Source organism: Amphiura filiformis, chromosome 11 (assembly GCF_039555335.1).
Source record: "Amphiura filiformis chromosome 11, Afil_fr2py, whole genome shotgun sequence".
NCBI classification, from domain to species: domain Eukaryota; kingdom Metazoa; phylum Echinodermata; class Ophiuroidea; order Amphilepidida; family Amphiuridae; genus Amphiura; species Amphiura filiformis.
Window position 1 is genome coordinate 65,207,843 of NC_092638.1, and position 22,687 is coordinate 65,230,529.

The 22,687-nt window shown below is 38.4% G+C and overlaps 1 protein-coding gene across 1 annotated transcript in view; it reads left to right on the forward strand.

The window, feature by feature from the left end:
- The window catches only part of LOC140165158 (uncharacterized), a 42,349-nt gene that overhangs the window by 7,594 nt on the left and 12,068 nt on the right, over positions 1–22,687 (forward strand). Inside the window, exons 3-5 of the mRNA XM_072188600.1 lie at positions 18,204–18,449; positions 21,272–21,403; positions 21,554–21,697. Of these exons, the coding sequence (XP_072044701.1) occupies positions 18,204–18,449; positions 21,272–21,403; positions 21,554–21,697 (522 nt within the window). The remainder of the gene's footprint in view (positions 1–18,203; positions 18,450–21,271; positions 21,404–21,553; positions 21,698–22,687) is intronic.

Genomic DNA, 22,687 nt, shown 5'->3' on the forward strand with positions numbered 1-22,687 from the left:
GCACCAGGTGGACATGAGGATGTGGTGACATCTGGTGGCCTACCTGATGTGGACAACAGGTATGCTGAAAGATGTTTACACGTAGTTAGAATTCAGATGTAGACATCTGTTAGCATTATAATTGCATACATGCGATTGCACTGCAGATGTAGACATACCATGCACATCTACATGTAGTCATCAACAAAATATTTTTGGCATCTTACTATAAATAGGGGAATGTTGTGACTATCTATCTATCTATCTATCTATCTATCTATGTATGAAGATCGAAAGGCTCCGTCAGTTTGGATCCAAATGTCGCCAAATTCATACGGGAGATCGAGGAATATACGTGAATGTCCTGTTATTAATTTGGTTGAAAACGGTCAAGAATTGGCCTCAAAATAAGTAAAAAAGTGAGTTTTTCGGGCAAATTTATAGCGGTATATAGTTGTCTAGCATAAACCGCGCCGTTAGCGCGTCGGCGTACGACGCGCGCCGCTTGACTTGCACGCACGGGTGCGGCGTGTATAGCCAACTTTCGCACGGGGTTATGGTGATACGGGATAACGAGATTAGGCCTACGAAGACATAAATTGTAAGGGTACGGGAGGGGAAAAAGAAAAAGAAGGACACAAAATGGTAGGCCTAATTTTCAGTGAGTCTACCTGTACAGTAATTCCTCCTGTTTGAGTGAACGCTTCCATTTACTCATCTAGCGGGGACCCGCGCGAAGCGCGGGTGTCCCGCTAGTGATCTTTAATTTTTAAGTTTTGGCCTATTTAAAGAGGGCGCACCACCAAATCACTCCAGTGAAATTCGGTTAAAATAGTCCACCGCTTATTTGAGCTTGTTGCGGCTTTATTTTCAAAACTTACAGTCAAAATTTGCCCATTTTCAGCTCATTTGCTTCCGACAAGTGTCTACATGACAAAATATGAGAAAAAGTCCCAATGTTTTATTTCAGAGATGGAGTTTTGGCGCGAATTTGGACAATGTCCGGTTTCGAAAATTGAGTGATTTTTAAGGTTAAATTTGCATACTTTTTCTTTGCGGCAAAATAGCGAAAAAAGTCGACGGTTAGCAATATGTTCCGTTGAAAGAATAATATTCTATACATGATTAGCTTTAATTTGATACCAAACTTGATAGCTGAAATACGTTTTTGAACTGCTGAGCGCGATCCAAAAGTGCGTCTTTCCCCGTGTATTTCAATGGCGCATTTAATGGTGGTGCGCTCTCTTATAAGAGGCTTTCAATGTTTGTTGGGCTGTACGCGCTTCTGTACAAAAAGCGAATAAAAAACGGCCAAAAATTTTAATAAATCATTTTATTTCATTCGCAAACGCTTTAAATGACTTTTGTGATTAATTATAGGAACATATTTTTTTAGATTTATCCAAAAATACAAGTCTGTGACGTTAAGAAAAGCATGAAAAATCACTTTCGTGAGTGTTTTTGCTGTAGATTTATACCAGATCAGAATAACGCATAAAAACTTGTATTTTTGCTTCAATTGCCAATATCAGTAGGCCTTGTTTTTAAGACAGCGAAAGAGAAAGGGGGGGGGGGGGTACTTTGACATAATTATGTAAATAGGCCTATATCGAAGATATTCAAAACATGAATACGCACATTTTGTACTTTTCACAACTAAAAAATTCAAATCAGAAAGTATCTTTTAGCATCAAACATTCAATTTTCTGTCCAACATCTGCAAAACTCTGCATATTGAAGAACACGTTGAAATTTGGGTCTTTTGGTGACTCCGAGCTGATTTTTAGAACATCATTTCTTCCGAACGGAATGTCGCAGAGGGATGAAATCTTGCAAAATGACTAGAAACTGTCTCTAGTTTACTTTAAAAGGTAAAAAATTGGATTTTAATAACTAGTGACGTTTATAAGAGGGCGCACCACCAAATCACTCCACGATTTATGTACCAGTGAAATTCGGTTAAAATAGTCCACCGCTTATTTGAGCTTGTTGCGGCTTTATTTTCAAAACTTACAGTCAAAATTTGCCCATTTTCAGCTCATTTGCTTCCGACAAGTGTCTACATGACAAAATATGAGAAAAAGTCCCAATGTTTTATTTCAGAGATGGAGTTTTGGCGCGAATTTGGACAATGTCCGGTTTCGAAAATTGAGTGATTTTTAAGGTTAAATTTGCATACTTTTTTTTTGCGGCAAAATAGCGAAAAAAGTCGACGGTTAGCAATATGTTCCGTTGAAAGAATAATATTCTATACATGATTAGCTTTAATTTGATACCAAACTTGATAGCTGAAATACGTTTTTGAACTGCTGAGCGCGATCCAAAAGTGCGTCTTTCCCCGTGTATTTCAATGGCGCATTTAATGGTGGTGCGCTCTCTTAATTTCCAGATGGCTCCAGTGGTGGTTCCCATTTTCTTTTCTTTTCTAACTCTATGTTGTTTGAATAGTACGTATATGCGTTGGTTGATCTTTGTTTTCATGGGTTTTGTTATTTTGAATGTTACAAATTATTTTTATAACAAAAACCTACTTTTTGATGGTTTCCACTTTCCATTCGTGGTTCGCGGTTTTATTGGCTCCAAGTTGTTTAGCTATTGCTAATGCATTGCTTGATCTTTGTTTTCATGAATTTTTGTTATTTTGGATGCTGCACATTTTTTTTGATCAAAAATTATACTTTTTGACGGTTTCCACGTTTCAGTAGCGGTTCCCAGTGTTATTTGCTCCGTGTTGTTTAGCTGGTAGGCCTACTAATGCGTTTCTCAAGATCTTTTTTCATCAATTTTGTTATTCTTGATATTGCAACTTATTTTTTTGATGGTTTCCACTTTCCAGTGGTGGTTCCTGGTGTTATTGGCTCCAAGTTTTTATGTTGTTTAGCTGATACTAATGCTGTGCTTGATCTGTGTTTTAATAGATTTTGTTATTTTGTATGTTGCAAATTATTTTTGGAACAAAAATCTTCCTTTTTTTATGGTTTCCACGTTTCAGTAGCGGTTCCCAGTGTTATTGGCTCCGTGTTGTTTAGCTGGTACTAATGCGTTGCTTCAAAGTTCAAGATCTTTTTTCATGAATTTTGTTATTTTTGATGTTGCAACTTAGTTTTGGAACAAAAATCTACTTTTTGATGGTTTCCACTTGCTTGATCTTTGTTTTAATGGATTTTGTTATTTTGGATGTTGCAAATTATTTTTTGAACAAATAATGATAATTGTTTATGGTTTCCACTCTCCACAAGTGGTTCCCAGTGTTATTGGCTCCATGTTTTTCAGCTGTGTATACTAATGCATTAAGGGGGTACTACACCCATTGCATTTTTTTTGTTGCATTTTTTTGCATTTTGTGAAGAAATGAGAAAAAGAAAGTGGTATGCAAAATGAAGGGGCAAATCTTCTTGTTCAATTGGTGGCATCAGTATCAATGAAGCGTACATGCTTCTAATGATATAAGCCAAAAGGTGGTACATCACTGATGTTTTAAATTCACTTCATGTTGGAAAGCTTACTATCAACGGATTTCGTTAAAATTTTGGATATGTGTTGCTAACACATTAGGGAAATAATGTTGATATGTAAAATGGGAATAAGTGGTCCCTGATTTCTTTTATGACTTCATGAACTTGGTGCTCCACAACTATCAAAAACGAACCGGTTAAAATGCTTCTATTTTCAATGTTGAGCTATATTTTGTATTTTGAACTTGCGACACTATTTCACTGAAACTTAATTAAGCCATAGGTAACAGGTTACCACAACCACACTACAGCAATGTTGAAAAAGATTGTATTTTTTGTCACCTATACCATCATATTTTCCGTAAGCTTCATTTTTGTGATTTTGGTAACTATTTTATATTTATTTGCCCAATCCATCTCAACTAGGCAATCTAAATTGTACTCACCATTTACATCCCAAGGTATTTTAGTATATCCACCTCACACATTTCCATTATATATCCAGTAACAGACAAAATATCAAAATTGATGCCTCATTATGACATGTATGATATCACAGACTATCACATGTATTCAAAATTGATGCCTGAATTTGACCTGAACCAATTGACCTATAATCTGACCTTTGATGACCTTATAGCCTTTTTTAATCTCTTTTCCTAACAATACATTATAGAAGATAAATACATGGTGTAGTATTAAATTGTCTATGTGGAAGAGATTAGGCCTATTTAATTTATTCAGTGTTATAATCAGTGAGTACATTTCTATAGATGGTATAACAAAGGATTTAATGTATTCTATTCATGTACCCTACTTGACCATGTTGAAAAGAATAAATTATGGTTTGTTATGAAACACGCATCTGAGTTACTAGGATACATGTAAACAAAAAATATATAGGGCTAAAATGACTTACTATACAATGGTTTAAAAGCACCTTTTTTTTTTTTTTTTTTTTTTTTTTTTTTTTATTTCACATGATCCGTGCATAGGGCCTATATCGCCTAGCTATAAATGAAAAAAATATTTTTTTAGACCAATCAAACCAATATATGGGTGTAGTACGCCCTTAATTGATCTTTGTTTTCATGATTGTTATTTTGGATGTTGCACATTATTTTTGTGAACCAATATTACCGGTAATAATTGTTGATGGTTTCCGCATGTTGTTTAGCTAGTATGGGGCTATCATTTTCTTCGAAAGGAGGTCCCAAATATACGGAGGGGTCATAAATTTTTGGAAAGAAGAATAGGGGCGTCATAAAATTTTTGATGACCAAAATGTAGGGAGTCACAAGATGACTATTACACAGTGGCGTAACCAGCAGGGGGTGCAGGGGGGGCTGGAGCCCCCATTTTGAACCCTTGCCCCCTGTTTGCCCCCCAAATGAAAAAGTTAATGTAGGCCTACTTCTGAGAGTTATTAATTAACCTCATATCTGGTCATTTTAACCTTAAAAAACACAAATTTATTCCACTTTTTACCATATGTCACCAGTTTAGCTTCAATATGCCAAAAAATTTTTTCATACACTTCTTTTGTCGCCAAAAGGTGCTGGATTCCTGCCCCTAATTTATTATGTTTGCCCCGCTTGCCCCCCAATGAAAATGTCTAGTTACGCCACTGCTATTACATGCATAGGCAGACATGCCAACTAATACGGTTTCACGGTATTTTGTACGGTAAAACGTGAAAAATACGGTAGTACGGTCACCCCAAAAAAATATGGAATTCCAGAATTTTGACCAAAATAATAAAATGTTGTGTCTTAAAAAGATAAACAGCTGCAAGATTAGACTACTGACTGAATTACTGGTATCATTTGACCACTTTCTTGGTCTGTTAAAGTGGTTGCCTACATCGTTTTTCTCTCGACTTTCGATGATGCATGCACATTAAAAAATTATTATTTAATAGGCCTACAAGATGCTTTCCGAAATAATTTTCTTCTGACTTGCAGATTTTTCATGCACATTAATATTTTTTATTAACCACCTAATGCTTTGTCTTCTGAAGGTATTTAGTTAACTATTTAGCTCTTTTGGTGCAAAAGAATAAGCATACAAGAAGGTTTTGGACCTCCTTTTACTTTCGACTTTCGCACCATGCATGCACATTAAAGAAATATTTAATAGGCCTACAAGATGGTTTCCGAAATAATTTTCTTCTGACTTGCAGATTTTTCATGCACATTAATATTTTTTATTAACCACCTAATGCTTTGTCTTCTGAAGGTATTTAGTTAACTATTTAGCTCTTTTGGTGCAAAAGAATAAGCATACAAGGTTTTGGACCTCCTTTTACTTCCGACTTTCGCACGATGCATGCACATTAAAGAAATATTTATAGGCCTACAAGATGGTTTCCGAAATAATTTTCTCCTGACTTGCGGATATTAAGCATCTTCATCAACTGCTACACACATGCTATATCTTCTGGAGGTGTTAGTTAACTATTTAGGTCTGCAAAAGAATAAGCCTGCAAGATGCTTTCCGACTTTGTTTTTGTCTCGCCTGATAAGGCAGGAGACTATATAACCACTTTTCCGTGTGTATGTAGGTGTACACTGTACAGTCACCATCAGATAATCGTGCCCAGCCGATAACCGCCAAATTCATTTACCTCTACCAAAAATATTTGCAAAAGCAGGTAGTCGCGAAAGCAGGCGAGACTCGTGGTTCGAGAACCGCCTTGTCTCAATGGTGCACGTAGTGGCACATTAATATTTTTAATATTTTTCTTTAACCATACATAGACAACTGCTACACCCAGTACAGTTTTTGTCTCGCCTGAACTTTGTTCAGGATGGGACTTAGTAGTCACTATTTCTGTCTGTCCGTGCGTGTGTGTGTGGGTGGAGGGGTGTGTGGGGGTGTGGATGTATGTGTGTCCGTCCGGAGCTGTATCTGGGGAACCGTAAGACCTACGGCGACGCTACTTGGTGGGAGGAAGGGTATCCGAGTTTGCTCCGTAACCGTATGTTTTCGGTGAAAAATATGCAAATTAACATAGCTAATTTGCATAATTTATGCGAAAATCAGCGCAAATTAATGGCGGAGTTTGTGGACAGACTATCTCAAGATCCGTCGGGCGCATGGTAACGAAACCTGGTGTCAGCTATGATACACACCTGCTGATTACCTGATTAGTTTTTCGGCGAAAAGTATGCGCATTTAGTTGTTAATTTGCATAATTTATGCGGAACGATTCTACAAATATGGTTGGAAATCTGAAGAAATCCGCCTTGTGGAGCTGTATCTGGCGGATTCGTAAGATCCCTAAGCCCTATGATGATGAAACGTGGTAGGGGGTAGTATGACCAGAGGATCTCAGCCCGATTCGATTTTCAGCGCAAAATATGGTAATTAAGTACCTAATTTGCATAATTTATGCATAAAATGCAAAACCTATTTTCTCGGAGACTAGGGTCGCACGTTCTTCAAACTTGGTGGGTGGGTGCATCTTCACCCCAGACAGAACAAGTTTGTATTCGTTAGTGCGTCAAAGTCACCCAAGGTCATCCAGGGGTCATCTGAGGTCAAATGACTAAAAAAACTGTCGTATGGGCACGAAACTTGGTGGGTACGGTCAACATAACGTGGTAGGGGTAGTATGACCAGAGGATGCACACTAGTACCCCCCATGTGGCCCCTCCCACACACTCAAAGTTAAAGGGGGGTCAAAAATTTAATGAAATATTGTTTTTATATTGCGCATTACATATATCAAATTCGGTCATGTAGGCCAAGTTATTAGGCCAAAAAAAGACTTTAAAGAATGTCTCTCATGTACAAAAGTATAGGAAACTGAACATTTAAAACCACCTTTTTAGGGTGAAGGAAGTATTTTTTCAAAAAAATGTCTAAAACAGGTTTTTATGTCAAAAATGGTCTATCATACAATGTAGTCTTCATGCACACTAGTACCCCCCCCCCCCATGTGGCCCCCTCCCACACACTCGAAGTTGAGGGGGGGGGTCAAAAATTTAATGAAATATTGTTTTTATATTGCGCATTATATATATCAATTTCGGTCATGTAGGCCAAGTTATTAGGCCAAAAAAAAAGACTTTGAAGAATGTCTCTCATGTACAAAAGGATAGGAAATTGAACATTTAAAACCACCTTTTTAGGGTGAAGGAAGCATTTTTTCAAAAAAATGTCTAAAACGGGTTTTTATGTCAAAAATGGTCTCGTTTGGGGTGCTACATCGAGTCAAATGTTCAGAAGATTATTTCGGGGTCATCCGAGGTCACCCAGGGGTCATCTAAGGTCAAGTTACTAAAAACTGTCGTATGGGCATGAAACTTGTTGGGTACAATCAATATTTAGAGTCAAATGTTCGGAAGAATATTTCGGTGTCATCTGAGGTCACCCAAGGGTCATCTGAGGTCAAATGACTAAAAACTGTCGTATGGGCATGAAACTTGGTGGGTACAATCAACATTTAGAGTCAAATGTTCGGAAGATTATTTCGGGTGTCATCTGAGGTCACCCAAGGGTCATCTGAGGTCAAATGACTAAAAACTGTCGTATGGGCATGAAACTTGGTGGGTACAATCAACATTTAGAGTCAAATGTTCGGAAGATTATTTCGGGGTCATCCGAGGTCACCCAGGGGTCATCTAAGGTCAAACTACTAAAAACTGTTGTATGGGCATGAAACTTGGTGGGTACAGTCAACATTTAGAGTCAAATGTTCGGAAGATTATTTCGGGGTCATCCGAGGTCACCCAGGGGTCATCTGAGGTCAAATTACTAAAAACTGTCGTATGGGCATGAAACTTGGTGGGTACAGTCAACATTTAGAGTCATTTTTGGACAGTCATTGCAAGGTCATCTGAGGTCACTCATAGGTCATCTGAAGTCAAATGACTAAAAACTGTTGTATGGACATGAAACTTGATAGGTACAGTCAACATTTAGAGCACAATTTTTGGAAGGTCATTTTGGGGTCAGTAGGGGTCATCTGAGGTCAAATTAGTAAAAACTGTCGGATGGGCATGAGACTTGGTGGGTAGTCACCATCAGCCAGGTAATTGCCCAGCCGAGACCCACCAAAATTTAGGGATCAAAGGTCAAATTACAATATTGGTCCAATCAAGCTCAAATTGAACAGGCAAATCGCCATGGGTTGTTGCAGGTTCATTTACTTCTACCAAAAGTAATCGTAAAAGCAGGCGATCGCGAAAGCAGGCGAGACTCGTGGTTCGAGAACCGCCTTGTCTAATTAATTGACACTGGCATTAAACTGTTTAATTTTTTTTTGGAAAACATGAACAAAACCTGACCTACCGACTGATACTATAATGATGATGATTCAGATGATGATGATGATGATGATGATCAATGATTTTCTGAACTTGAAAGTTTTAACAAAGCATAATGCTTCTAACAAAAGCCAATGTTACCAGAAATATAACAATTTGTTTGGTTTACATACTTTATCCAATTTTGTGAGGTCAAAGGTCACATACAAGGTCAAAGGTCGACTGAGATCACCAAAATGTTTAACAATTTTCAACTGTGCATCACATATCCGAAAATCAGCATGATCAATTATGTGATTTTAGAAATATGACGGCTTTAAGATGACCGCTTTCCATGTAAAGTATAGCAAAGTAGCACTTTCAATGAGTGATAACTCGCAAAGGAAGCATCTTTCTGTATTATTTTATTACTTTGATGGAATGGTTCTTTGGTATTGCCAAATTTGATTGCAAATTCGTAAGGTGGGTCCCTGGACCCCGGACGTTAGGTGCTCGGTCGCACAAGTGCTCCCTCGCAATTATGTGTTCTACTTATGGGGTTTCTGGGGTTGGCAGGTATGCAAAATGTACATATTTTAAAAAAAATACGGTTTTAGGGTGCAAAATACAGATTTTTGTTCTTCTCAGTACGGAAATCTGGATTTCAAAGTTGGCATGTCTCATGTCTGCATAGGCCTATCAGGGGCGTCGCCAGACCTATTTCATTATAAAGGGGGTAAGAGTCAATGATTGCAGACGAGCCATCTGTGTGCCAACATACCAAATACTAGAGCGGTTATCGCACCATAACTGAACCATCCCAGGTAAAATAACAAAAATCGCCCACCCAATAAATTATCCTTATTTACCTATTTACCTCCCTGCTTGCTCCTCCCCCCCGCCCCTTTAACCTGCTAAAAATCGCTTGTCCCATCTGTACCTACCGACCTGCCAAAAATGCTGCCCCCCCCCCATTTGGCCTGCCAAAATATATTGGCCCCTCCCATAGTTCACCCCCCCCCCCCCGGGGTAGGCCTACATGACTATTGCACTAATACATGCATTACTTAAAGGCCCATTCAGTGATTTGCTCATCCGGACGGTCGTAAAAATGATCAAAATTTAAATCTTGGTACCTTTGTCATTGCTATAGATGTACTAACATAGCCTGCTAGTGGTTCCACCGAAAGCTGTGTAGGCCTATTTAAAAAAATATAGCTACATGTATTTGAATGAGGCTTCAATTTCGTCAATCACTACTGGTCGATTATGATAAGATTTCGGTTCTAAGAACTTGGAAACTTTTCTGATGAGCGTTTTGAGCTTGTTTGAGCCCTCTCTTTTAGACTTATTTTTTACCAAATCTGTGGATTTGAAACATGTTACCATGGCAACAGAAGAAAGCGAAAATATATGTTTCACTTTATTCTCCTGTCGATGGTTAGCATTTATCAACCTTGACATATCTGCAAAGTTTCAGGTTCGAATTCATAAAAATAACGGAGTTAGACTCATTTTTTACCAAATCTGTGGATTTTAAATACGTTACCATGGCAACAGAAGATAGCGAAAATATATGTTTCACTCTATCTTACTATATATGGTTAGCTTTTTATCAACCTTGACACACCTGCAAAGTTTCAGGTTCGAGTTTCTTAAAATAACGAAGTTAGACTCATTTTTTACCAAATCTGTGGATTTTAAACACGTTACCATGGCAACAGAAGATCACGAAAATAGATGTTTCACTTTATTCTACTGTTTATGGTTAGACTTTATCAACCTTGACATATTTGCAAACGTTCAGGTTCGAGTTTCTAAAAATAACGGAGTTACACTCATTTTTTACCAAATCTGTGGATTTGAAACATGTTACCATGGCAACAGAAGATAGCGAAAATAAATGTTTCACTTTATTCTACTGTTGATGGTTAGCATTTATCAACCTTGACATATCTGCAAAGTTTCAGGTTCGAATTCATAAAAATAACGGAGTTAGACTAATTTTTCACCAAATCTGTGGATTTTAAACACGTTACCATGGCAACAGAAGATAGCGAAAATATATGTTTCACTTTATCTTACTATATATGGTTAGCTTTTATCAACCTTGACACACATGCAAAGTTTCAGGTTCGACTTTCTTAAAATAACGAAGTTAGACTCATTTTTTACCAAATCTGTGGATTTTAAACATGTTACCATGGCAACAGAAGGTAACGAAAACATATGTTTCACTTTATTCTACTGTTTATGGTTAGCTATTATCAACCCTGACATACCTGCAAAGTTTCAGATTTGAATTCCTAAAAATAACGGAGTTTGACTAATTTTTTACCAAATCTGTGGCTTTTAAACACGTTACCATGACAACAGAAGATAGTGAAAATATAAGATTCACTTTATGTTACTGTATATGGTAAGTTTTTATCAACCTTGACATATTTGCAAAGTTTCAGATCAAGATTCAAAAAGTAACGGAGTTAGCTCATTTAAAACATTTTTTCCCTTGATTTTCATCAAAATCACAAAAATCATGTTTTGTTGACGTTTTAGCTAAGATTTTGGTCACGTGACTTGTAAATGAGAATTGGTATGCCCAAATATGGAATCATTATTGTGTTACCTTTCCAAATAACCACAACAAGCAGGCCGCCTAAATGTATGCAAACAGCAGACAACATGATGCACACTTTTGGTGGTCCGCTTGATTTCCAATACTAGCAGTCCACCACATATTCTTATTCAATGGGTGCGTCTTGTAAAGAATTCACGTAATTTGATTGGTTTTCTGGTGTATAATATCTCACAATAGTTGATAGTGATATTAGTCAGGGCGCGCGCCGCCACGCAACGGCGGCACGCTTGTTGCTCCTCAAAGATCTCGCGATAATGCGTTCGCGTAATACACGTGCGAGAACTAAGAACGCGATTCGGCGGTTTAGATGCTCGTGATGGTTTCGTTCATTTAAAACAACGGGGATGTCCTCACAAAAGTAACTTAATTTTGTTTCGAAAAAAGGCAGTTTTTCTCGCAAAAATTACATAAAACTGAATAAGAATGAGAATAAATGATAGGATTTTGTCTTTTGCCTATCCAATATCGTGTCATAATGGATGGACTGGCCAATATTTTTATCGTAGTGGATACCGGCTACGCCGGCATCCACTACTCAAAATATTGGCCAGCCCATCCATTATGACACGATATTGATAGGCAAAAGACAAAATCCTATCATTTATTCTCTCTAATTGACATCCAGTGTCACACCAGATGTCAACATCTGGTTGTCAACTGGATGTGCCTAAACCGGAGTGACACTGGATGTCACATCCAGTGGACCACCAGTGGGCACCCGGTGGTCCACTGGATGCGCGAAATGCCTGTGGCGCTTGCAACCTTTCAAGTTATTCTTCGTAGCGGGGTCCACAGGGATGCAAATTGTGCGGGAGCGGGGAGCACCGCTCCTAGGAAATGGCAGTCAAGATTGAGGAAATAATGCCTTGGGAAGAAAAAAGAAAAAGAGGAAAAAAGGGGGAGGGAGAAGAAAAGGGAAACGGAGAGGAAGAGGGAAAAAGAGGAGAGGAAGAGGAAAGAAAATGAAGAGGAGTGAGGTAGAGGTAGAAGAAAACGTAGAGGGAAACAGATCTCAGCAAAGAGGGCTATGAGGCAGTGAAGCTACGGAATGGAAGCGAGGAAATCTCAAGACACTGCATGATGGATGTGCAAAATTTGGAGGAATTCATGTGATTGTTCAATAATAGCGTATAGCAAGAAAGAGGAAGGTGTTGGTGTATATGGAAATGGGACATAATGCATAAGAGGAAGTTTACAATTCATCACCAGAGGAGGTATTCAATGTAATAACAGGAAAAAGAAGTTGGGTGAAGGCAGGTGAAAACACTGGGCATATAACTGAGGAAATTTATCGCGAGGCGGCAATCATATCTGAGGAAAATGATAGAGATGCGGCAATGAGGATTTTATGGGAATAAAAGTCATGAAGGAATTCGAGTGTATCAATACTAATGGCAGTGAGGAGAGGATGGCAAGGGAAAAGAAAATGGAAAGGAGCCTGTGTCTCACCAAAATTGACCCTGGAATTGACCTCAAACTAGTGTAAAATACCAACATTGCCCTGATACAGCCTTTTTTGGAAGCTCAAATACTTATGTTGCTCCAAATATACATGCTGTGTTACCATTCTTATCTTTTGAAGTGCAGAATAAAGCTATTTTATATCAGGTATGATTGAGGAAATGTTGAGCCTAAAAACCTTGTTCTGAGGAAGAAATCACAATTTGCACACCTGAGCGGTGATATCGAGGCCAATCCAGGCCCTGACAACCCAAAAGTTTCCTGTGCCAATTGCGACCGGACCATTCAGACGTGATCACCGACGTTCATCATGCTCCGTTTGTGGGAATCCGTTGCATCTGAAGTGCTCACTATCACTACCATGTTCACCCGCCCGTGTTTTACCACTTGCGGATACAACTCTCTCTGATCATTCTTCCAACATTAGTGACTCTAGTTTAGATGTAAACTTTAATTTTAACTGTGACTCCCTGCTCCTGTTGAACGCAGGAAGCATAGTCAATAAGGTCAATGAACACACTAACGTTATATTCAATTTGAATCCTATACCAACGATTATTGGCATATCCGAATCGTGGCTGAACGAAAATATTAGTGACTCTGAACTTTCTATGAATAACTGCTATGAAGTTTGTTTTAGACATGACCGCCCATATAGAGGCGGTGTATGTCTTCTTATCCATGACTCTCCAAGGTTATGTTCTAATTTGATTGATGATAATTGTGAAATGGTGTGGGTTGAGTGCAAATTGGCAGTGTCCAGATCAAGATTTGCTGTTATTATCGCCCTCCTCGTCGTAAGATAAACACTATTCCCATATTGAGCAATAGCTTAGCTCTAACTTCTGAATCCGGTTTGGCCATTGGAGCTAGCCATAAGATACTTGTCATAGGCGACTTCAATGTCAACCTCTTGGACCAATCCCACTATCTGTTCAATGATATCTCTGATTTTATGTCTGCTCATAACCTCCATCAATCTGTCTCTGAGCCAACTTATCACGCACCCAACACCACTCCCTCTCTCATTGATCACATATATTGTAATGATCCTGATTTGATTACCAATGTCCTTCCTCCTGTTGGTGCTTGTTATCATTCTGTTATTCACTGCAGTCTTGATATTCAACTAACTAAACCCGACGTTGTATGCCGCAAAATCTGGCAATACAGCAAAGCCGATTGGGATAAGGCTAATTATATGCTGTCAAATTATCATCTCACCGAAGGGGAGGATGCTGATTATGCATGGAATCACTTCCATTCTTTTTTCATTGACGTTATTACTGAATCTGTCCCTCAAAAGACTGTCTCGTGCAAATCAAAAAATCCACCTTGGTTAAATGGGCCAAAATGTGTCGCAAGAAACATATTCTTTTCAGAAAATGGGGAAAAAAATGATGAGATAAATACAAAATTATCAGAAACAAATTAAGTCACGAATTTAAGTATGCTAAACAAACTTTCTTTGACAATCTCCTTGACAATGATTCTCCTAGCAAACGGTTTTGGAGTTATTGCAGGTCCTATTCCTGATAGTGTTCACCATAACGGCACGTCTAGTACCACTTCGGCTGAGATTGCCAATATTTTATGTAATTTCTTTTCCGAATGCTTCAATGACTCCAATACTCCTGACATTCCATCTCTCCATTATGGCATTTCTTCCTTTATCTCTCTTTGCAGTTGTTCCAACGATGACATCCACCCCTTAATCTCCAAGCTTAACAACAACTCAGCCGCTGGGATTGATGGAATCACAAGCCTCATGCTGAAACGCACTGTGGTTACTGTCTCGCCTATTATTTCTGATATTTCAACTTGAGTCTCATAACTGGCCGGATTCCTGATGCATGGAAACTGTCTCGAGTGATCCCTGTTTTCAAGTCTGGGGATCCTCACGCTGCCTCTAACTACTGACCTATCTCATTGCAACCAATTTGCAATAAGATTTTGGAAAAGGTTATTCATAGTAAAGTTCTGCAGCACCTCATCAGCAATAACATTCTCACCAACAGACAGTTTGGTCTTCCACCACGGATGCATTATCAACTGCTCTATGAATTGTACAATCACCTTTTTGATCTACCCAAAGCTTCTGCTCCATAAACTCAGAGCTGTTGGTATTCCCGGTCCACTCCTCTCTTGGTTCAGGTCTTACCTGTCCAACAGGTCCCAGTTGGTTGCTATTCGTGGTGTGGACTCTCAATCTGTTCTTGTGTTATCTGGAGTTCCCCAGGGCTCAGTCCTGGGGCCTCTGTTGTTTCTTGTCTATGTTAATGACTTGTGTCTTTCTTCTTTTTCTTTAAACAGTTCTCTTGTTCTTTATGCAGATGATACTACTCTCTTCAAGCCTATCTCTGCTCCTGATGACTTGGTTGATTTCCAATCCGACATTGATTCCATCCATTCTTGGTTCTCCCTTAATCACCTTTCTGTCAATTCCTCCAAAACAAAAGTCATGGTCATTTCCACTAAGAAGGACCCTTTTCCGGATCTCAATCTCACTCTTAACAGCCTGCCTATTGAACGCGTGTCTTCTGCGAGATTTCTTGGTGTCTGGCTGTCTGACAAGCTTTCCTGGAATCTTCACATTGATCACATATGCAAAAAAGATCGCAAAATTATCGGCTTCATTCATAGATCTTTCCAATCAGCACCATCCGTCGTTTTTTGTACTTGGCATTCTGGAGTATGGTTGTACTACTTGGCATCCTCTGAACATAACCCTTACCAACCGTCTTGAGTCTACTCGTGTCATTCTTTAGTCTTGGAACCTCTCTCATTAGGATCTTCTCTTGGATTCCGACCCCGGGGATTCCGACCTGCCTCTTCTTAGTAAGCGTCGTGATGTTGCTTCTCTGTGTCACTTATTTAAAATCTTTGCCAATCTTTGTTTATCATTTTATCCGTTTACCTCTTCCATCTGGAATTATCTCCCTGAGGCTATTGTCAATGCTTCTTCCCTCCAGGCCTTCAAGTTGGCCATTCAGTCCCACCTCCTCTAACCAGTTCGCCGTATTTTATTTTTGTTTTATTTTATTCTGTCTTGATTATATGTATTTTCTAGTAATGTTCTGATTTTAATGTAAGGGCAATCCTTCAATTTATTGTGTAATCAATATTGGATCTACCTATACTATCGTAGGTGACATTTTTCGCCAAAATGAGATTTTGACGAATTATGGAAGGCCATATAAAAACACACATTTTAAGCCAGGTTTTAAGTTTCAAAATTGCTTAATTATTATTTAATTAATAAAATAAAATATCGTAAGTGCAATGCAATTTTAATAAATACATGCAAGACTATCGTATGTGCCACTTACGATAGTCTTGCACGCTAATTTTGTTTTTCATTTGCTTCAAGACCATCGTATGTGCCACATACGCTACTTTATTGGGCCTAAACAACAAAATGGCGGAATGCTACACAATCGTAAGTGCAAAACAGTCTCTAACACATCACTGGTTGTGACGCTGACGGCTGTATGCGTTGTCATCATGCTGGCTAAGTTCATATCTCCCATGACTGGTAATAGAGACGATAAATCCAGTGTTTTTATTTTTAGATTCAGTAATAAATCTTGAGAGATAACATTACGGCAAAAGGTGTCTTGCTATTGTAAATATTATGTGCCAAAACAAATTAACACTTGTTAAGAAACATAAAATAACAAAATATTGGACATTTGAGCCGATATTACGCATATCCTAATTTAGCAATGAATGCTACACTATCGTATGTGGCACATACGATAGTGTTGCACTCTGCACTTATTTCTATTTGAGGGCAACACTATCGACATCTAAATCAGTAAATAATTCATCGATTTATTAACTTTAACACCATTTATATAGTTTATATTATCAAAATTAAATTGCTTTACATTCCCATGTCATTTTGTGGCTACTTGGAAACAAACGGCTACGCAAAACACAAATAATGCTCCTCCTGTAAAACTGTCCAAACTGCACATACGATAGTGTAGCACTCTGCCGACGAAATCGTGTTACAATACCAACTATCACGATGTTGGCAAATGGTAAGATTTCGGTGGAATGACTTTGCCTCAAGGATGATAAACTTACAGTCAGACACGTCTTGATGCAAACGATCAAACCTTTTTGAATAGAAATTAAGTCAAATCAATGATGTTTCGGGCATTCAATCATATGGGTAGTTTGTACATAGTAACCGTTAACGCAATATAAATGAATGAATACTTACAAACAAATTCTACAACAATGCTACACATTCTACATAGAACCAGCATTTTTTTGGTAGTTGAGCGGCTCTATTTTTCGCAATGGTGCATCGAACATGAGGTAAACCATACTAAACTCTACAGGTCAGCGCATGGAACCAAAAAACATTCATAAAATTTCAGAATTGTAGTATTTTTCACCTTTTTATGCTCAGATGATTAGAAATGTACCTGGTATGGTCAGCGAGTTAAGGGATCTAAAATGAGCGTTTATTGCGTTTCGACAGTATTTTTTGTGGGACATGAGAGCACCTCGGACCTATCGAATTGCATTCTGAATACGAAGCATGTCTTTCTGATATCAAATAATTTTCATTTTTGAAAATCACAATATAATACAAATTTTATGACAAATTATAAAAATTTGATATTTTTCAAATTTTGATATATAACAGTCCTCGAAGTAAATTATATAAATCTAATGACATATTCTATAAGTGTATGTAGCTGGGAGGAAAAGCCGACGATTTCAATTGAAAATTTTGACCTTTCATATTGAAGATATGGATTTTTTTCCCAAAAAGACCTAATTTTTTTGGTGTTTTGGGAAAAAAATCCATATCTTCAATACGAAAGGTCAAAATTTTCAATTGATCGTCGGCTTTTCATCCCACCTACATACACTTTAAGTATAAATCATCAGATTTAGAAAGTTTACTTCAAGTACTGTTAAATATCAAAAATATCAATTTTTAATGATTTGCCATAAAATGTGTATTAAATTGAGAAATTCAAAAAATCAAAATTATTTGATATCAGAATGACATTCTTCGTATTCAGAATGCAATTCGATATGTCTGATGTGCTCTGATGTCCCAAAATAAATATTGTCCAAACGTTCATACCCCAGCCCTTAAACACTGGTTCTTATTTCTTCAGTCAGATAGGGTTGGACCCGATTTAGTGGTGTGATCTCTTATACTCCCCTTATACTCCACCCCCATACCCATCCTTATACCACACTACATCCACCACCCATCCTAAATACCTAAGGTACCCCACTATAAAAACGGAAGCTTGTGAACAGATCCATTTCAGAACCAATAACAATGTATAGGGCCCGGCTCACACATTTATCAGAAACATAGCAGTTTTTTTACTAACGTTCCCAATTATTTTGTTTCTTAACTCATTTCGTATCGCTTCGCAGCAAAAATAACACCAGACTATTACACCAAGACAATCGGTATTGGCGAATCTGTTACACTCACTGTGACATCAACCGTTAACAATGTACGCTGGGTTCACAATAACGGCGACATCATCACAGATTGGAATGACCAGACTGAGGTGACAATACACAACGTACGGATGGCAAACGCTGGTATCTTTGAATGCTTTGAAGAAGGCAAACGAGAAATGGGTGAACACGCTATTATGAGACTTATCGTCAGAGGTATGTCACTTTTTTGCAATGCGTACAGATTATTTCTTATATATTTGACAAAGTAACCCTCGACATCATGATTTTATGAGCGTGTGAGAAACCCGGGGGCACTCACTAAAAATGGGTGACGGGGATGTGCGGCCACATTGATCCATATTTTTCAACACCCTCTCACCCAATGACCCCCTTTTTATTTTACTGAACTCCCTTTCACCCAATGACCCCTTTTTTGTTTTCCTGTCACCAAAAGACCCCCTTTTTCAAAAAATTTGGGAACATTTCTGACAATCTCTCACTAAATGACCCAGTTTTTCATTATTTTTTGCACAAACTTTCAAAAATGTTTCAAATTTTGATGAATTTTTGAATTTTTTTATCAACATTTATATCTTGACCCAAAATTTTTCCCAGTCTCACTGAATGACCCCCATTTTTGGTAAGATTTTTCCCAGTCTCACGAAAATACCTTACTTTTTTTTTTTTTTTGGGCGGGGGCCTTCTCATTGAAACACCCCCCTTTTCAGTGTCTAGGCGCTCACCGAAAGACCCCTATTATGCAAAGACGAATTATCGTCACAACATACGAACAAACTTCCAAAAACAGCAAAAGTACATGGCGCATATAGTTAGTTTTCGGCAGGAATAAACACTATATCCTGGGTTTGCCTTTGGTAAAATATGAGACTTGCCATCAAACTTGGGACGTCTGTGAACTTTAACGACTTTAGGATTTGCCGAGAAGCAACATCATTCTGCACAAATGGCGAAAATGAAAAGAAGTTATTACAAATGATATTGATCATCTCTAAAATGTAATGACTGGTCACGTGTGAGAATTGGTACTCAGTACGATAAATCAAACAACAATCTGCGTCATGCGTGGGATGACCGATACAACAGGCTGAAAATTGCCAAATGTAAATATGGCTGAAACCATAGCAAAACGCCATGACAATTTTAATTTAATAATATGTGAATTTTAATGGATTGTCTCAATCTCAAATGAACAGAAAATTTATTATAAAACTTTCTCATTCAAACGATGACCTCGCTCTCGGTACCACTACTTTTTGTATAAATGTAACAATAGTAGAATAATAAGGAAACAACAGGTACATTACCAACAGCAACAAGTCGGAGAAAGGGCCTGGATCTCGTGCAAGATGAGTTTCAATAATGTTTAACAGGACACAGGTTTAAAGTTATGCACAAAGCTTTCGATATAATATCATCTTCAGTGTGTTATTACTACAGTCTACACTCTACAACAGCAATCACAGAAATGACGGCAATATTGAATCTTACACTACTACTACAGGTACTACAAAATGATGAAAGAAAAAAAGCAAATTAATATATCAATAAATATTTATCAGACAGAAGAAAGGTGAGGAGAAAACAAATGACTCCTCAATGTTTAGCCCAAGGGATGTCAGATACCGGAGCAGGATCCAGAAACTTGGTGAGGTGAGAGGAAGGGTCTAAAAGTTTGTTGGAGGCATCTATGCCAGTAATGGAGAGATCATTGATGCTATGATTGGGAGAGTTGAAGTGATTGGCAACAGCTTTGTCTCTTTTAGTTCTGATATCGGACAAGTGACCAAAAAGTCTTGTTTTGAGGGCATTTTTTGTTTTACCCACATATTGAATACCACAGCAGGTACATGTGATGAGGTAGTTGAGGTGGGTTGATTTGCAGTTGATGTCCTGGAGATTTTGAAAGTCCGGTGAGTGATAGTGTTGGTGAAGTAGGAAGTGTGCAGTAGCGTAGCCAGCGGGGTGGCAGGTGGGGCAGACTGCCCCCTCGGACACCTAAAATGGGGACGAAGAAGCGGGAAAATGGGGACGAGAAGAAGGGGAGAAAGAGAGAAAGAAGAGGAAGGGGGGAGAAAGCGAAGAGAAAGGGGGAGGAGAGGGAGAAAGAGAAGGGAAAGGGGAAGGAGAGGGGAAAGAAAAGGGAAAGTGGAGGAAGGGGTAGGAAAAAGAAAAGGGAAAGGGAGTAGAGGGAGAGTAAAAATAGGGACGATACTGACGTTTGCCACCCCGGACTGACAATGCTGGCTACGCGCCTGGAAGTGTGGGTAACAAAAGCACAGGGCTTGCATGGTTTGTTGCAAGTGCTACATTCAGCGTGTGAGGGAGCATCGGAAACAATGGCCTTGAGGCGGGCTGAAACGAGGAGATCGCTCAAGTGAGAGGTACAGGGTAGACATGTATTTTTTGACAATATTGCCCAATTTGGGAAGTTGAAATAGTAGAATAACAGTTATCTTTTAATCACGGTTCCAAACCAAACATTTACTAGGGGGACTCCCGTTTTAATGTTTGGGGATTAGTCAACAGAGCTAGCAAAAAAACTATTTCCACGTTTGCTATTGCTGGCAATATTAAAATGTTTATAGAAAGAAAACTTGTTTATAAATTATTTGACCTCATATTATAAATAAAGTAAAACATTTCCAGCCTGACAAGATAGTTTTATGAACTGGTTGCTTGGGTTCTAGTACTATTCATAAAGGCAGCACTCTCCGTACTTTAATTCTCGAGAAAACATATTTTTACATATTTTTTTTCAAAGACAAAGGTACAGTATTTATGTGATCATAGAGAAATGCCACGAAATTAATCCATATGTGGGGGCCAAGTCAACTTTCATTACATACTGACCGACTCTCGTAGTATCTTTAAGAAATTGCTTTTAATAAGTGTTCGGATACTATTTTATATATACAAAATTGGCGTGTCGTTTAGGTGTACAGAAATGTTGGCCTATATGTTTGAAATGGGTGTGTAATTCTTTACTTAACCAATACTAATTACTTTTTGTTTAGCGTGCCCGAGTCCTAAGTACGGCCAAGACTGTTCCATCAACTGCGAAACCTGTTGGAATGGAGGTATTTGTGCTGCTGACAACGGAATATGCTTGTGCCAATCAGGATTCTCTGGCACTTTTTGTGGCCAACGTGAGTACGTTCATCAAAATTCAGCAAAAAAAATGCAATAGCTCCGCAGCAGAGGACGGTAGATCAATGATGGTTCGGGCAAAGTATAGCAACCACTGTCTTTGCTTGATTAGATTTAACTAATAACCACCCACCATCATTCGTTTCTAGGTGATGGCAGTAATAGATTCGGAGCTTCAGCCTACATACCTTGTGGTAGTGCAAATAACGATTGCGATAAAAGACTTTTTTGCGGACCTGATCCTATTGGCTGTTCCTGTGTAGCAGGGTACACTGGACTTGATTGCACAACAGGTATTATTGAATTGATATATAGAACAATATCAATAATTTTAATTTCGTACTTGTATGTGTATAAACTTAAATCTGCAAACTTAGTTGAATACGGTATTCATCAATTATCCTGTCGATTTCATATTACGAGCTTTTACGCTCTAGATGGCAATGAAATTCAATGTAGAGTAAGATTAGGTTAATCAATGGGATGGAAGGTGTCACCTGTGATGACATTACGCCCGCATTCCATAATGCCGGAAGACCGAAATCCGTTTGAAGGGACGAAGAAACTTTAGGCCATAAAATATCCAGAATATTTTAGAATGGTCGCTAAATGGTTTAATTGGTTTGTGCAAGACATTAGGGTAATGGTCGCGGAAGAAGGTTGCGCGGAAGTTCTTGGCTCTCAAATAACAGTCAAACATGACCAATGTCATTGCAAGGGTTCTGGGACTCAGTAATTTAAATTGCAACATTTGTCACTCCATAAACAATATAATTAAAAATCAAAACACATAATAAAGACTCGAGACAATGTGTTTGGTATGATTGAAGGTCATCTGATGCCATATGGGGTAGCCAAGTTTTATTCTTCTGAGTCTTCTAAGGCTGGTATTTTCCTTCACACGGCACTTCCATGAATCTTTCTTCCACGATCATTTTTCTGATACCAAATAAACCATTTTGCGACCACTGTAAAGGCATCTGGACGTTATGTGGACTAGTGTCTCTTCGTCTCGGCCTTCAACGGATCTCGGTCCTTCCGCCATTGCAAGCATTGGAATGCGCGTCCGATGTCAGATAAGATAATTATGATATTGCACACTTAGCGCAGTTTTCCAATTCAGTGGTTTAAAGGGGAAAAAAAGAAAATGTCGAGACCCAGGTCATAGTTCGAGAAGAGATGATATAGGAAATGATATACCACTGACGGCCATTTGCGGAAGCAAAAAGCCACGCCAGTGACCTGTACCATAGTCTGGCTATTCAGGAGGATGATTAATATCC